The sequence below is a fragment of the Lutjanus erythropterus genome, chromosome 9 (assembly GCF_056507025.1).
Source record: "Lutjanus erythropterus isolate fLutEry1 chromosome 9, fLutEry1.hap2, whole genome shotgun sequence".
NCBI lineage: Eukaryota > Metazoa > Chordata > Actinopteri > Lutjaniformes > Lutjanidae > Lutjanus > Lutjanus erythropterus.
Genome location: NC_139325.1, coordinates 24543242 through 24561456, shown reverse-complemented (window position 1 = coordinate 24561456; position 18215 = coordinate 24543242). Strand labels below are relative to the sequence as shown.

Sequence of the window (18215 nt, the reverse complement as noted above, 5' to 3'; positions counted from 1 at the left end):
TCTTAACCGCAGCATGAGCTGTGTTTGAATGTGTTCAAACATGAGTATGAGTATCATGTCCTCCTGTTGTGTTTCTGTGCACTTTTCTCACCAGTGTGGCACCTGGGCGGGTCCTCATGTCGATCAGTCCACCAGGGGGAGGCTGTTTTCCAGGGAAATTATTATAGTAAGGGACGTCAGGAGGTGGAGCAGCCTCATCATCTTCTTCCTCCCACGCTGAGCCGTCAAATGGAGCCATTCTGGAAGAAAAATGGGTGACGCAAAAGCAGATAAAGAAATTTATTAGGTGTGACACAATGAAAATATACTGTAAAGCTCAAGTTGTGTGCACATTTGAGTGACATTTTTCCACATTTACCTGTCATGAGGTGTGACCAGTTTTGGGGGGTTCTTTAGGTATTGTTTAAAACGCAGTTCAAAGGCCTGTCCGATGGTACTGATGACTTCCTGGGCTAAACCATCTGAACACTCCAGGATATGACAAGCTGAGAGGAGGCATAAATGACTAATAAGAAAGCTGTAGCAACATGAACCTAAATGAAATATGCAGTCAGCTACACAAATATATTGACATGCAGGTAGAGTAGAAAACTATGTACACATGGCATTCAACAGTATAGGGTTGACTGATATACAAAATACATCACATTGAAAATAGAACAGGCTCCAGTCAGACTTGTGCTGGGTTGGGCTCATTTAACGTCTCTCCTTTCATTATGCCCATACAGGATATACACAGAGCACACTGTATGACATACTACTTATTATATTATTAATAGTATACATATTTTATTCACATGCGTTTCACATGACAGTAACTGTTGCAAAGTTTTAGCATGGGCAGTTTCTAAAAGCTGATGCATTTTGAACGATCTTTGATTTGATTACCACTACAAACAACAAGGGTCATAAGCAGTACAAAGAAAGTTTGGAGTAAGTCTGTATTTATTTGTTTGCTGCTGGATCACACAGCTTGGCAATATTCTCTACTGCATGCTTATGCTTCTCTGGAATGGACAGTTGGTATAACTATTTGAGGGCATAACTGTCAGTGGCACTGGCAGTTTAGTAGTTTTTCACATGCATCAGAGAGCTTTAAGTGGTACTGGTGTCTGTCTGTCTCTGTCTCTGTACGGGCTTGAGCTAAAAACTTTGGCCGGAGTTTCTGGCCGATGCAGGTCACCAGTCTGTACCAAACAAGCAGGTTCTCTTGCATCTGCAGAATGTGTTTTGTGGACCGGGGCATCTCTGTAGCAACAAAATGTTTTAGTTATAATGGTATGTTATAACACATTTTACTTTTATCAAAAAATAGCAGCTCCAGCCATTTGGATACTGTACTTGGCAATTTCGATAATATTTCAATTAACTTCACTGGTACACTCACTTTATTCACTTTTTTCCATTTTCCCTCACATTACAGAGTTCTCATTACATAGAGAACATTAAAACTATTTAAAGAGGTGTTAAATGCTGGTAAAACCTTAATGCACATGATGCAGCCCCAAATATTTTCTTTTTTTTTTCAGTTGCTCCTGAGCTCTTTGAGTGTGAAACCAATAACTAGTATTTTTTCCTCCATTTGCCGTCATTGCACGGAAAATCAAGCCACATGTTCACATATTTAGCACATAATCATGAATACAGCAGATTCTGCCAAACAATTAAAACAGTCCTGTTACTTGCTGCTATGCCTATTTAGTGGTAAATGTGTTGTTTCTTCCTTCGCTCTGCACACTGGGTCTGTGCTGCCTCAGCTCCAGTGGGCGGTTGGTCCAATTCAAAGGGGAATAAAAAAATGAATAGAGACATTTCATTTATTTAATAGGATTAATTTATATTTTTTAAAAATGTCCTGTTTGTATTAATAGCATTTGCTCAAAGTGCAAACACAAAACCTGTTTCACCACCAAATGAGACTGAATGTAGAGAGAAAGGAAGGATCATGGTAGGAATTTTACTCAAACCAAGACCCTAGGAAAGTTGAGCAATACAGTAAGATGAGTTTTTAAAGTCAAGTCAAGTCAGTTTAGTGTCTGTATTGTCAGATGCTGCCTGAGTGAAGATGTCATTTTGCTCACCTCTCTGGTTGACTGGGTCTTTGGCCACATATGCTACGTACTCAGCCGTGTCCTGAGGGAGACAGGGGGAGACAGTTAGGGGAGGAGAGGAGGAGGAAAAATTGATAGAAGGAAAAGGTGAAGGGCAGGTTGAGGATAGAAAGGTTGAAAAGAAAAAGAAGAAGAGATAAAGCAAAAGCTGCACTCTCTAAGTCATGACAGGAGTTAAAAACATACATTGAACTGACAGAGAAATGACAGGAAGTCAAGCTTGGAAAAGAAGAACTGCAAACCAGCGAGGTGGCGATGGAGTGAGTGGTATTCATAGGAACAGACAATGACAGAAGACAGGAAGGAAGGATGTGCAGGCTGAAGAAAGATGGAAAAAAGCCAGAGTGAGATTTGAGCTGAGAGGGAGTGTTGGGTGACTCACTGGGTCTCCTCCAGAAGCGAAGGAGATGGACTGCATGTGATGGTTGGCGATTATCTGTGGAGAAAAAGAAAGAAAGGAACAGAGAGATAGTGGGAGAGGATAGAGGGAGAGACAGAAGGAGAGCACGTGGGTGACATGAAGTATGTGGGAAGTGAGATGAAAGCACGTGGATGGAGAGACAAATGTGGAATCATTACTGAGAAAAGTGCTTTTTCCTCCATTGAGCGCCATCAGCTGCAGCAGAGATAAAAACTAAGTAGGGACAGTGGATGGAACACCTTTTTAACAGTCTGCAACAACCGCCCATGTCGGATCAATAACAGCATCAACACTTGCTAATGCTCCGTGCACAATGTGTGGTCTTTATTTCTGAATGGATGTACTGTATGTGCACGGCACGTTTTTCTCTGTGCTACGTGTTAATGTGTATGCACTGCTCTACTGAATACCATCTCCCCAAAGAAATGCACATCATTCAGCAGCTATTAACTCATTAGAGGTCTAGGAGGAGGATCACATCCTGCCCCGTGGCGATGCAGGAATGAAGACGATGGTTAAGGGGGATTTGAGCAGCATCCAGGAGGATAAATGAGGCAAACTAACCGGCAAAGCTCTGAATTTACGTGGGAATCCCCTGAATGCCCCAAAAGGTCATGACACACAGTGCACTGATGACCACAACACAAAAATAATGCCTCGAGTTGTAGGAAGTGGTTTATAAAGATACTTCTTTATAAACCACTTCCTGAAAGTCTACATTTTATTTAAAAATATATTTTTTTATATTATTTAAGTCCAACCTTCTGTGAAATTTATGCTAAATCAAATCTGGTGATATCATTAATGGGAGCGTGAAAGCTGAGGGAACAATTTTCATGCATCTTTTAAAACATATTCCTGGAAATGATCACAAAACTAACTCGGGGCAGAAAAATCTGGTTAGTAGATATAATAACGATGAACAATAACACATGATTCATACACATTTTCATTTCAAAATTCCACTGTTTTAAAGACTCAAATTTCCAGACTTCTTGGAAGATTTTTCAGACCATATTTGACATCTGAGTTAAACGGTTAACATGCATGTTACATTCTGACTATATATGCTGAATGATTTTAAACAAGATTACATTTGCTCTGTTTTCCTTCTTTTGGTGTTCTGTGCCAAACAGGCTTTATATGATTGTCAAGCCAAACAATTAGGCATGTGCTTAAGGTAGCTATTAGCAAATAGTACACTACCTGCTGCCATCAAAACAAGTGTGTTAACTAGCAACGGTACATTCGGTGATGCTAATATTCAACAGACATTTAAGTGGCACCAAAATCTGCATTGCGATTCAGTACGGTACATACCAGTCATACAAGAACCAGTGACATATTGACACTGGGTGTCAGTACCCAACCCTTAGAATCCTGATAACAATATAGTTTATACAGTGACAGAAGCTTTAAAAGATTAAAATTATTTACAATAAAATAAAAATGGACATTTAATAGGAATTGCCTTTCCTTCTATTTTACCCTCAGAAGTTGATATTTTAAAAGTAAGGCTGTATAATCCTTAAAACCACATGAAATCCCTCAAGCAGAGAAATCCTCAGGTTTACTCTGCTTCAGTAAACTGCACAGGCTAAGTGCACTCTGGATACCAAACATACCTTTGGCAACAACTTAACTCTAGCAATCATCGTCAAATGCATCTGTGACTCTCAGTTCTTCAGAAAAATACAGCATCTACAGGAGTCACCTGGGTTCAGTCTAACCTGTTTGCAGTCGGAGGCCAGCAGGTTGAGGCTGCTGGTCGAGATGGTAAGGCTGATTGTCATGCCAGCAAACTGCAGGTTACTCTTCCCCAGGATGGAGGTCAGACAGCGTGAGGACGGCTGCGAGGGAGAGGGATGTGGTCCATAAGAGATAAACAAACAAGGTGCATAAACAGAAAACAACTGTCCTGTTTTTTTTTTGTTTTTTTTTTACTTCAACAAGGCACGATAGCCCATTGAGTTCTCCCTGTCTGTGCATGAGTGAGTGGGCGTATGTGTGGAAATGCCTGTGCGTGTGGGAGTGAAAGAACAGCTGCGATTGTGAAAGTGATCCTGTCTCCAAGGCCAACTGTGACCGATGGGGAGTAGACGGGACAGTTCGCACGCTGCAGGCTGGGCCAAGAGCATCGCACAGCAGACCACGCCAGCGCGACTGTGCCAGCCCCATTTATCCCAATCCTTCGCCTGCTCTCATGGCTTTCATCCATATCTGCTCCTCAATATTTGGCGTACGCTGTGAGAAAAACAGCATCAGGATGGGATGCTCGTGCTCAGCCACATTAACCTCAGTCCAGCCAAATCAGAGGGACTAGACGACTTTAATCTATTCTGGTTTGCATCCTATAACTGTTTTGTCTGGGGTGCTGCACTGCCAGACATTCCTTGGTCAAAACCTGCTATACAGCTACAAGCTGCTGGATTTAGCCACCTGCTTTATGGACTGTTTGGGTGGATGTTTTTAGTTTTACAGGAAAACTGTGCACAGACGTGTAGTCTTTAAAACGACAGACTGGCGGCTGTGTCCGTTAATCTGCAGTGCTTCTTTGGCTTGACACTGGCTCCACACAAGCTGCTACTCCACCTCTCCAGCCTCCCTTGTGACAAGAGGGAGGGAAAACAGAGACCAGAGAGTGATTGGTAATTACCTGCGAGTAGTCCGCTAACCACAGAAGTGTACAATCAGCCTAAATCAAGATCTGTTAGTGTGTGTGCGTGTAAGGGAGAGTGTGTGACTGAATGGCCAACTGACCACAGAGTGGACAATCAAGCTAAATCTAGCTCTTATCCAGAAAACCCTTCCCACTGCCGCCCACTTAAGCCGTATAAATAAATAATGCCCTGTAAGGGTGTGTGCTAGTGTACATGGTGTGTACCTTTCTCCTGCGCTGGGCTCCTTTGGCTCCTGGTACTGCCTCGCACACCACAGAGATGGCCTCCCTGAAACATTAACAACATGCAATGAGGGTTGCAGCAGCATGTCATTAACCCTCACACCTTCCTGGACTCGCAATTATGCGCATTAAATGAGATCTGGCAGTGGGTGATTGAATTTATCGTCCCTGGCAACTGTACTCGGCTTTGCCACGGAGACAAACATCACTACGGAAACCAGAAGGAAACCACCAGGATTCCAGAACATTCTAATTTAGGGGCTGGGAGAGCTGCAGGCGTGTATACACACACACAAGACACACATGCACATACAAGCAGACACTAACGCAAACAAGCAAAAGAGAGCGGAAGCAGAAGAGAAAGCAAGACATATATGAAAGGTGAGAAGCTGACATTTCTCTAAGTCTAACCACACTGTTACCATCTTGCCCCCACACGCCAAACATGAGACATGAGATGAGTGAAAGCCAGCAGCAGACGAGCGGCATGAGATCTCACCTGGTGACCTGAGTTCTGGTGTTGAAGTCCAGTGCTCGCATTGACTGTAGCACCTCCACGCAACCCATGTACTGCCCAGGAAACAGGAAGGCAACACATTAGCATCAGTCATTTCCTACATCGCCGTCCCATTGGACAGATTCTACGTCAACTTCGCCACCACACTGGACAGGGCAAGACTGACCAGTGAACAATTACATGTAAATGAGGGAGACGCAGTTTTTTTTCCTACTCCATGTATACCATAATGACAGCTCCCCCTACTCACATTTGTTCACAGGTCAGTCTTGCCCTGTCCAATACGGTGGTGGCACTGATGTCAGGCAACAATAAGCAAAAGCAGTCAATGCAGCATCTATATATAATATGTCTATGGGGCTTCACGGCACGTCATCAATCGACAGGTCTGCCATGTTGGAGGTACTGGCCGTAAACAATGCATCCACACTTGCAACTGTTCCCAATTATTTGCTGCCTTCAAACAGAGCCCTGTTCACAAGATGAGTTCATTTGAACACCAATGGTGGTATTCACAACCTCATAAGTGGCAATTTTCTGAAGATGGAAGATGTTTATACGACTTTCCATGCCATTATTCATCATCGTTATTAATCATAAGTTCCATCTGAATGCAGCACTCGACACTTCCTGAGTCCCAAAGAGCTCTGATATCCAATAACAGTTGAGCAAACTTGGTACCTTGGTTAATTTTCTTCTTTTCCTGTAAAAGCCACATATAGGGTCACATCTTCAGTTAGCTGTTATGAAATGTTATCTAAACACTAGTTAACCAGTTAGCAAATGCTAGCAAAATGCTTGCTAACTAGCTACCTAGTGATGAATGTAGATTAACTAGCTAGTTAGCTAAGACTTTACTAGATATGTAAATGTGTGTCTTTTGCAGGTTCCCCAGCAACATCTTTTAACCATCTTCAGACTGTGGTTTTTCTTTTCAGCCCAGACGAGTTTGGCACATAAACATATTTGAGGACAGGAATCAGAAAAGGAGAAGATTGACAGAACCTACCAAACTTGCTCAAATGTCACTAAAGCACAGAGTGAAAAGGGCCCGGACTTAAAAGGGTCCAGTGTTGCTCAAAATGGTCATTTCTGGTCAACCAAATATTAGCTTGTAATCTTCTCATCAATTTACTTTGTTAATAAACTGGTTAAAGAGGTACGTTTATGACAGATCAGCAACTTGATCCAAAAAGCTGAATTAGCAGGCTATCAAACTAAAACCGATTTACTTAAATGGTCCAAAATGTAAAGATTAGTTGATCACCTACCTTGGTTTTTACAATACATGTCACTGATGAGTTGATACTGTGCCTTTCCTCACTCATCCACACACCCTCTGGTTGTAGGCTTCTAAACCTTTGTAACATGTAAGGTCTTCAGCTGTTTATGGGCTTGGTGAAAAAACAACGAGTTCACTACGTCGGCATAGGAAATAGAAGGCAAAATTGTCGAGACGTCATTCCAAGACAAAAGAGCCAGCTCATATGGATCTTAAATTTTTCAAATCATAGCGATCTTTTCTGCTGACTAAGTCCTTCACTGTAGGTTCTAGCAGCTTCCACACATTTCCTGAACATATTCTGTGGTTTAGACACCCTGAAGTCAACTTCTTATTAAGTGTATAATTTATTCTGTTGTTTACAACCCAGTCTCTCCAACATGGCCAGGTTACTGAACGATCTATGACTTAGGTCAAAACACTCTGAGGTATCCTTTCCTCATGTCCATGTCAGTGTCTAAAAATGTGAAAGAAGCGTGACTGGAGAGAGAGATGTGTAATTATCCATTTGAAAGAGGAGTTAGTCAGAGTGTGCCAGTCACTTACCCGTACAGTGTAGGAAACACCGGTGGTGCTGACCACACTGTCGGAGTGCAGCCAGCCACGGGTGGGCTTGTTGACAAAGGAGCCATGGCGCGTCCACTCATCTCCTCCCAGCTGCCCTCCTTCCACCCGTGCCCTCCTGGACGCCCCTCCCAGCCGGTTCATATCCTGCAGAGGAGGTCGGGGAGGGGGAGAAGGAGCGGTTAGAGGGGGGAGTGGGTGATGGAGCGGAGGGGAGGAGCTAGAGCTGCTCCTGTCATCCCCGGAGGACTCAACAGGCGCCTGAGGCTGCTGCGGCCTGCTGGAGGCCTTGAGTCCTGGGAGGAGAGTGGCAGAGACACCCAGACGAAGGGATCCCATCCTGGGGAAGAAGGAGCACAGGGTGGTGGGACTGTTTTCAGCCGGGCGGGGAGAAGAGGGGGGCAAGATGGGAGTGAGAGAAGAGGAGGAGAGAGACGAAGGTAAACCAGGGGAGGGAGTGAGCGGGGTGGCGGGACTGGAAGGAGGGAACGAAGATGGATTGGAGTTTGTCTCATCAGTTGAGCTCAGCGATTCACTCCGAAAGTGGGTGTACTTGGTTTTTGGGACGAGCTCCATAATGAATCTGCAGAGTCAGTTTTTGTATCCGTGCAAGTCCACACAGGCTCGAGTGATTCGATCAAAGTCTCTTTGTCTCAGCATTCAAAGTTTCTCTCGAAAAGGACACACAGCCATCTGTCTGTCTCCCTCAGCGTAAGAGCTGTATCCATCTGTCTGGATGCCTGTCCTCCACTCATCACAGGGCCGTCGAAACCAAACTGCTTCAAACACGGATTCACCCACAATGAAAGCAGGATGAGAAAAGGCGCAGAGGAAATGCGGGGTGTTCCAGTTAATGGTCAGATGTAGATGAGAAAAGTTTGTTTTTAGTGCGCCAGTGCAGATCATGTTGTCGTCAGTTCAGTTTTAAATCTGCACCAGTGTTAGTTGTGTTCCCAGGGACTGATGATCACATGGTCTTAGCTCTCCACAGAGTGTTCATCTTGGTGTTTTTGCCATAATGTAAAACAATATCTGTGAGTATCTTGTCCCGGCTTAATAGCCTCTCAGTGAGGGCCAGTCATCCAGCTGTCGCCAGCACCATGGAGAATCAACACAAGTGATTGTCTCTCAACGCCCCCCTTGCGCGTGTCTTATTGCACTGAGGGGTGCGCGCTTGTACGTGATGTGTTTACATGCATGAGGCAGAATAAACCTTCCCTGCCCACAATGCTTCTTAGATTATCTGTGTACGTGTGTGTTGGCGTGCTCGAGCTCCCAATGGCAGCACTATCCTGCTTGACATGGGCCCATAAAAATCCTATTAGCAGCCAACGATGAGATTGCAAGGGGGCTGCGCGCACCAACACGGCAGCACCACACACAGACAATGCACAGCTCCAATTGGTCGATACTACAGCGAGCACCTGCAGAGCTCAATGAAGCCCAGAACTGCTAAAGGAGAGAGAGGAGGAGGCTTACTGATGTATGGCTAGTCTCCAGCGCAGCACGCTTTCTTTAACACCCACTTTTCAAATATTTCACCGGATTCCTTTTTTTACTCCCTCTCCCTCTTCCTCCAAATGGTCTCATGTCCTCTCTGAATAGCCCTTGCTCTGTCCCTCCCTGCGTCTCCTTCTTCTTCTTCTCTCCTCTTCCAGATCACTTCTGGCACAGCCTCGTTCCCTTTCTCTGCACTCTTGCCTCCCTTCTCTCTGTCTCCTCGCTTCTCCTGGAAACCCTCTCGCTTCCTCCACACAATATACTCTGCCAACCTCTGTCTCTCCAACGCCTCCGCCCTCTCCCGCGCCACCACTTCCTCTCTCCTCTTCCAGATGATCTCCCCCTCACCCCCTCCCTCGTCTGCTCGCCCGTTCTCCAGGCTGTCCTGTTTAACAGTCCCTCTGTATAATATGTTAATGGTGAGCCCTGTCTTTCCGCCTCTCTAACGTTAAGATCGGGGATGGCTAGAGGCTAGGCATGGTCACCTATTTAGACACCAGTGAAAGAAAGAAAGAAAGAAAGTTAGTAATTAAGACTGGGCCAGCTGATTGGGCCCGTTCCTGACTGAAGTTCCTGATATGGCTAAAACAAGTGAGGCTGCCTTGGTTCAAGTGTGTTCCCTAAAACTGGCCACCTCGGTTAGGATGGTTAGGTTTTTGTCTGGAGCACCATTAGATCGTGGTAGTTTGATTCTGAGATGTTGTCTGTGTCTGGTACAGTGATACACACTGCAGTAGCACGGTGGTGATGTAACACCAGAGAATATAGGTCATTGGCTGATGACGACTACCGGTGGGCTTGTTGTGAGGGTAATGAGACCTGATTGGTCCGGTTTTGAACTCCCAACCCAGGGTTCCCTGAATGGTGCTGGAGGCTCATCAAGAGTTGAACATGAACTCGCTCACCCAGCTGGAAATGCTCGGTCAAAATCGGCACTCTGCTGTTATATGTTGATCTCTCTTCTGACCCTGTTACCTTATTTCTGCCTGGTTCAAATAACAAGCCCAGATTGTAGTCAGTTACCTGAGAGAGGAGCGTTGACACAGCTCCATATGAACAATCCAAACTGCTTCCTTTCTTATCTAAGGCAGGGCTTATCAAGGAGCAGGTTAGCTCTCAGTTGTACAACAAACTATTGTCCTCATATTCTGCATAGACCAACCTAGAAGGCAAACAACAGTCTCTTAACATTAACAGTCTCTCGCAGAGTCCCACTAACAGAACAGTCTGCAGCAGTTTGACCTCAGTAGGAGGCAAGGCTACACCTACAGTCCTGCAGCAATCTCGCTGGCCTACACCTCAGTGCATTTGAGGCATAAGTCATATTTACAAGCCGTTGACCTTTACTCCCTCAAAGGAGAGCAGGGTTTACACACACCTTCCCTAGACTACTTACACAACGTTGCAAATTTGGCACCAAAGTTTCAGTGATGCCGAGCAAAAGGGTTGATTTTTCCGTTCGCTGACATTTCAGAACTTTAACTGTGACTGAAGTAAAGCGGGCCAGCTTGTAGTGGGCGCTGGATGCATGGCAAAGGAACAGTCGCCTACACCAGTCTAGCACCACAGAGGGATTGTCTAGCAATTCTAGCTAGTCATCCATCTGGTCTTGGCCAAAAAGCACCATGGAGGATCCAGTCACACTCTTGCACTGCCAGACAGGCTGGGCTAATCTCCAGAAAGCTGTAAAGAAGTATGGCTGGAAAAGTCACAAAAAGACGACCCCTATTTGGACAATCAAAGAGCATGCAGAACAAACAAACAGTCTGTCACACCCCTAATAAGACCAATCTTCAGAGGGAAATAGCACTTAAAAAAGGCAAAAGATCCAACATAAACAGAGTCCAGGTGTATTCTCACACACAGGGGGGCTGAAATGCTCTATGAGCGGAGTTAACCCTCACACTGCCCGAGGATGTTTTAGTGCACAGAACACAGTGTAGGTCAGGTGACTCCAGAGGAGATGACCCTCTACATGAGGAGAAATCCTGAGTCACCTACACACAGGCAGTAACAGGAACAGACTGTCACAAACACAGCACGCTTAATGATCAGTGATTAGTGGCCTTGGGGCCAAGCAGCTGCACAGAGTGATATGTACAAGTGAAACAGTACGATAATCTCATTTATCCAGTCATTCCTGATAATGGTACATCAGTTTGACTGATGAAGATGGTAGTTGCCGTTGATAAAGGTGAGATTAGGACAAGCGGGGCTGAATCGGCACACTCAAGACAAACACACAGAATGGGGAGGGGGAGACAGGTGACCTGAAACAACCCTGATTCTCGGAGTCTGCCGCGCTCCACATAGACAAAGACTGTCTAGTAAAGAGAAAAATCTGTCTAAGAAAGAAAGAAAGTCTAAAAACTGCACACAGCCACTGACTAATCAAGTCTCCTGCTTCTTATCTACTAAATATACACAATTACCTAATGGAACAGCACCAGTTTTTAAAAGATAAGACAAGAAAAAGCAACTTTACATCTTGTTCTGTCTGCGGCTGCCGCCCGTTGCTATGGCAACAGACATTAAAAGAGATGCCTGCGGAGGATATACACTGAGAAGTCCCGACAGCCGCAGAAAGCTTCAGACAAAGAGATAACTGCTTTGTCAAATAAATCAGATGCCAGCAATTAGTTGCTGCATCAAAGGCTACACATAAGAGCTTTTTTCATCCAACAGGAGGAAAAACTACAGACTCCTGGAGAGATCAATAGGTTTCAGGAAATGATCAAAGTTTGACCGGCGTCGCGCCAGCCATAAAACCCAATCAATGTTGACATCCCATGTCGGCTGCATGCACTGACTCCAACTAGGGCATGTAAAACTGTATGATATTATTACAAAAGAACAATAATCACTTTTCTAACAACAGTTTAAACAACAACAGCTACACTAACATTTACTTCTACAAGACAACACTGATGTTTAGAAAAGTTGCATAAAAACAACCTGAATATTCTGTGCAGCAGCTAACAAAGATAATGATTGTATAACATCCTGCAGATCTTATGCTCATAGAGAATAGAAAATCAGAAGTCACAAAGAGAGTCTATATTTACAAAAAAACAACAAAAAAGTGATTCAAATTGTTCTGTATAAAGTGAGTTGAATCAATTTCTTTCAAGTTCAAGTTCTTTGTTTTGTTTTTTTTTAAATGAATGGCATAAATAGTTGTTCCTTTTTTTGGTTTAAAAAGCATACAGTTGATAATCCATGGTGATTCATCTAAAGCTGGGCTCACATGAGAAGCACATTAATGTTTAAACTGCCACAGACTGTCCGGTCATCCGTCCTCTCCTTCCTCTTTCTGGCTCTCCCGTCCGTCCACTCCCTGAAAAACGTGCTTCTCCTCTGATCCGCTCTTCCGCTCGATTAATTCACAAAGTCACTGCCGGCAGCTCCTCTCCATCTATCCTCTCTCCTTCGTTTGGCTGCCTCCTCTTCTCTTCCCTCCACACACACACACACACACACGCTGTCTCTTTTACTCTCTTTCAGCAGATGGTGAAAAGGCAGCGCTGCCAGGATGGACAATGGCACTCCTTCATTGTGCTCCTCTTCTCCCCTCACGTCTGTCTCTCATTCCCACTTTTCCTTCCACCTCTGTCTGTCTGTTAGGGGGACGATCACGCTGTCTGTCCTCCCCTCCTCCCAGTCTGGGTGGGTGATGCTGCCTCCCATTTTCTCTCTTACTGTCTCTCTCTCTCTCTCTCTCTCTCGCTCTCTCTCTGTCTCTCTCACACACACACACACACACACACTCGCGGCTGCTGCCTCTGCCCTCCCCACCTCCCATCCTACCTCCTTCCTGTTTCCTCCCCTTCCCCCCACCTCCTCTCTGCAGCCTCAGTCATTTAGCAGTGTACATGTGTATGTATGCACAGCAAGATGCTGCGCTCCTGCACATTAATGCACACACACTCCGAGGGGAGATGGAGATGTGAAAAAAAAGGGGAGAGAAGCGGGGGGAGAAACGTGTGTTTGTGTGTACATATGTAGGGTGGGAAGGTTGTCCATGTTGGCTATTCAAGGCTCCTCCCTTATTCATGTTTGGTAACCTGAGAAACAGGCTGAAAGAGTGGCAGAGAGGATGGAGACAGAAGGAGGAAGAGGGTTCACCCTCCCTCGATGGGCTGCACAAAGTGTGATATGAGGTCACTCTATATAACCTTGATAAAAGTGGACAAATTTAAAAAGAAAGACAGACTGAAATTCACATAAAAATACTCTGTGTTACTACATGACTAGTGCTCTCTAGGGGGAAAAGGACAGGTTATTGCCAGGCAAGCACAACAACTGAGTGCAGACAGACAGCAGAAATCCCACAGACTGAACCCTACATTCGAGCATATCTGATAAGAAGGCAGTGTTGCAGAAAGCAGAGGAAACCACCCATAGAGTGACACAGGAACCCAGCAGAGTGGATATAGCAAGGAGTCCTCAAATGACACCCCAATATACAGTTCCTGCAATACTGCATTTGACCACCGCGCCATCAGCATGGGTGCACTCGGGGACACGAGGGCTCAAAATCAGGCAACTGCAGAGAACTAGAGTGTCATTCAAGGTAATAGCCATCACCTCACACACCATACGGTGATATGATTGGATGTGATTGGTGTGATAGTGATTGTTGAAGATAGTTCCCCTCCACCCATAGCCTGCACCATCGCCTGTAACCAGTGAAACACATGACACATTGTGGCTTAGGGTTGACAGAAAGATAATGACTTTCTTTATATATTTTAGTAGGTGAATCATTTTTGAGCTATGCTGAATTTATATTAAAAATAGTCACTCAGCTGACGGTTTATTACTAAAACAATGCAGGCTAATACAACAATACTGCAAATATTTCAGTTTGCCTCCAAAATGATCTTACAGTTGAATTAATACCTCTTCAAAACCTTCAGATTTATTGCAGGACTGTTGTATTAGACTGCATTATTATCAATCAGATGTGCCTAATAAAGTAGCAAATCTGTCATTTTAAGTAAGTTACTCAAACCACAATAAATTTACATACAGCACTGCAAAACTACTCAAGCATGGTTACACATTGCGGCTTCCAGTTTCATTAGAATATGCATAAATAAGTACTAACTGTTCAACCGCTGCTGGGAAAAACCTTTAAATATAAAGATGCTAAACATGTAATAAAAATAGTTTGTTTTCTCAAATTATTGGTAGAGGGGCAGCAGTATAATGTATCATACTGTATTGTTTCTTCTGAAGACTGTGCTTTGTTCAAAACCTGTTGAATAATGATTCTGTTTTCTGCTGTTGCTGAGAAACCTAAAATGGGTCAGGCAAAGCTCCACTTTTTCATTTCAAAGCTTTAAACATCACAATTCAATAAAGTTGAATTATAATAAATTGGAAATACAAAATTAGGGCGCATCTTGCAAAGAGCTTATATCATGATATGTCGAAAATGAATCAGACTGTGAATTATGTGAATTATTACACCCCTACTAACAACAGGCATGTTCACAATATCTGGGACACTCATTTTGAGCATTTTTGCTGTTACCATGCAGTCCTACATTTACAATTCTTTAAATATAAGACCAATATTTAACCCTCCCGAAGATAAATGGGTCAAAGGATTACTTCTAGGAGGCCTGACTTCATTTAAAGGGATAGTTTGGATTATTTCAAGTGGGGTTGTATGAAGTACTTATCAAATAGTCAGTGTATTGGTTAAAGGAGATGGTGGTTAGCACACCTCCAGTTTGAAGTACCAGCACGGCAGCTACGTAATGTACTGCTATGGACAGGATCAGCAACAAAAGGTATTTTAGCCTTACTTAAACTAACCTAACTTAAAAAAAGCTCCACCCAAAAACAATGAGTTTAAGTGTACGCTATATTTAGAATACTTTCATAGCTTTGCAGTAGTTTCCTGTCAGAGGAGGCTGTCTGACAGGAAAGTCGTTAGCTGTTATAGAAGGCAAATATTGCTCTCTCCAAACCAACGAAACCTCATAGGCAAATCCGTCCTTTTAACTAGCACAACAAAGGACTAGTTGGTCTAAAACTATCTTGATATGTTCGCTTATTTGCATTAAAGCGTGCCTTTAATTTTTCAAAGGGGAGGCAGTTGTAAGCCTGCAGCTCGTGTGTTCTGCAAGGTAAAATTACAGATTTCTCTATCTGATAGTAAGACGAAAAAATATTCTTAATCTAAAGTACGCTTACTCTCATACTGATTTTTGATCCTGTCCACTGCAGATCATTGCTCAGCCTCCGTGCTTGTTCCTCTCTGCTTCTCCAAACTGGGGGCATGCTGAACGGCATCAGCTGTAGCTAATACACTAAGTCATACAACCCCACTTCAAATATTCTGAACTATCCCTCCTTTAAACCTCTTATCACTCTCTAAAACACCATTATAGCAGTTGATTTTCAAATTAGACATGAGAGTTTTGACCTCATGACCTATTTGGCATTGTCAGGTGGTGAGAAGAAACAACCCCTTCGCCACTGTGTCACGCTGTGTTTTTGATTACCTCGCCATTGTATCATTTGAATGTCTTACCATATATTCCATCGGCCAACACAGGCTGCCTGTGGGTCTGTAACCCTAAAAACACCAAAGTGCACATCAGCACACTGTACACACACACACATACACACACACACAAACTCATGGAGCCAATCACAGCCACGCTCCAATGCCGCCCTTGCAGCTACTTGACTCCCAGCATGCTTTGCTCCCAGGATCAGCTGTGTGTGGAGAGGGTCATGGGACCTCCTTGATATAAACAAGCCACTTGATTAAGCACACAGAGACACAACATCGACTTAAGACAGAGATAGAGCAATGAGACTGAGTGGGAGAAAGTAACAGAATGAAAGAACACAAGTGACGGGAGAAAGGCAATATAACACAGTGTGCAAGTTGAAACACACTCTGTGGAATGAAAGGAATTAACTGAAAGGACCGCATGTGTAGGTTGTTTGTGTCTCAGCTTGCCCGACACGGGTTTAGTGAGTGTGCGTTTTGTTTCTGTGCATGAAGTTGATGGAACAACTGTCTGTGGAAGCTGCAGCTAGTCAGTATTTATTAGATGAAACAGTCAGACGGACGGAGACGAGGCTCTGGTTCTAATGTACATGCTGCAGGGCCACATCTGCTGTCTGCTCTTACACTCTGTGTGAGTGTGTGTGTGTGTTTGTGTGTGTGTAATGTGATTTGACCCGCCTCACTCCTCACCCCCTTACGTATACTAGGCCAAAAAAACATGAGCGTCTATGAGTAAACGGGCCTAGTCACTGACCTTTTCCCTACTGGACCATCGCCAGGCTGAGACCCTGTCTAACATCAGTTCACATTACGGAGACAAGAGAGACAATGATGAAGACGATGAGCACAGAGGGAACAGTGGGAGGGAGCGTAAATGACAAGGGGAAAACCTCTCCGACAGAAAAAGATGTGCATACACACACGTACAATACGGAGAGCAAAATGGCAATCAAATTTTCAGAAATTAGGGGTGAGAGTGAACATTAGATTAGCCAGGCATTCAGCAGGAGGCCTTTCTGCTGGTTTCATAGCTCACCACGCACACAGCAAACATGTGAGCTGGCTATTTTGGGTTGTGCCAGCCCCCCTCCACCACCACCCCTTCTAACCACACTCCCACATCTCTATCTCCTTCCATCATTCCCTTCCTGCTGCCACTCTCCGCCTCTCTCCGCTTACAACTACTCCTTCGCTATAACATTTTATGTGTCATAAATGACATTTTTACTTCACTTAACTTTCCTGTGAAACTTTCGGCTAACATTTTCTGTGTACCAACTTAAGTTTGTCTATAGTATTGTGGATTGAAACCGTCAAGAGCCAAAAGTTATCAGATCTTGTTTACATATTTTCTGATCAGATATCTCTTGATTTAAGGTTTCACTTTACCTATTTTCTGCTACTCCATTTAAGCAAAGTTCCTCTTTCTGTAGAGCTGGTTACGTTTAAAGAATTATACGCTGCTGTGTTCAAGAAGTTCAGCTTGTGAGCAGTTTACATAAAGTATTGAAGTAAAGTATCCACTTTGTTTTAGTACAGGTACCATTTTACAATCCAAGCCACAGCAGATTAAGGATAAGACTTTAAAAATAAAGTCTCAACAGTCAGTTACATGTTCCACCTGTCAGGTATTATATGACACCAATATCAAAAAAATGTCCAATGGTATCCAGTCCTGTTCCACTTTCACATTAACTATTAACCACAATTTCTCTGATAAGAACGAGGTGAACATTAACAGAACTCAAGCATGGCTACTACTCAAAGAAAACTGAAGGCAAGCTGTTTTATTTAGGAATACAATACTGCCATGTTGGTAAAAGGTACAAATATTTCTATACGTTCCTGATCTGCAAACAGTTAAATTAATTCAAAAGGAGATTCAGTAGTAGGTTAACACTGTACATAGTAGGGGTGGAAATCCCTTGGCACCACACGATTTAATTCAATTCTGATTCAGAGGGCTACAACGCAATTTTAAAACAATTATCATTGAATCTTGATGCATCTAAATTTTAAGCTTTTAAGTCAGGGGGTGCCGGTTGGATTGTGTCCATCTGCAGATGCACACACTCTGCCATCCTCACCAAAACTCAAGAAGTAATCTAGTTCAGAACATACAGGTGATCGTAGTGTTGAGAATTGGATTTTAAATGTCCGATTGGCTTTTCTGCATTGATTCAAAATCTTTCAAGAAAGAACCCTGATGCATCTAACAATCAGCTATTTCCCCCACCCACAGTACACACTGTGTCACAAATATTATGACTTCAGACTCAACTTGATATAATTAAAGAAGACCTGCAACTTGACTTGCCTTTTGACTTGACATGATACCTTCCCCTTTGACCAAATCTGAAACAGTCTTTTATTTAAAAAACAT

The 18215-nt window shown here is 43.7% G+C and overlaps 1 protein-coding gene across 4 annotated transcripts in view; it reads right to left on the bottom strand.

Annotated features, from left to right (window-relative positions):
* shc1 (SHC (Src homology 2 domain containing) transforming protein 1) overlaps nt 1-18215 on the bottom strand; it is a 29654-nt gene that overhangs the window by 6407 nt on the left and 5032 nt on the right. Inside the window, exons 2-10 of one of the 4 annotated variants that reach the window (XM_084726788.1) lie at nt 15845-15889; nt 7780-7944; nt 5934-6004; nt 5417-5480; nt 4263-4382; nt 2494-2547; nt 2082-2133; nt 359-485; nt 92-239 (exon numbers count right to left, since the gene is read on the bottom strand). In XM_084726788.1, the coding sequence (XP_084582914.1) occupies nt 92-239; nt 359-485; nt 2082-2133; nt 2494-2547; nt 4263-4382; nt 5417-5480; nt 5934-6004; nt 7780-7944; nt 15845-15856 (813 nt within the window). In that variant the 5' untranslated portion in view covers nt 15857-15889. Of the gene's footprint in view, nt 1-91; nt 240-358; nt 486-2081; nt 2134-2493; nt 2548-4262; nt 4383-5416; nt 5481-5933; nt 6005-7779; nt 13013-15844; nt 15890-18215 lie in introns of those variants that run through there. The other 3 variants (XM_084726787.1, XM_084726789.1, XM_084726786.1) reach the window with 3 other exon arrangements.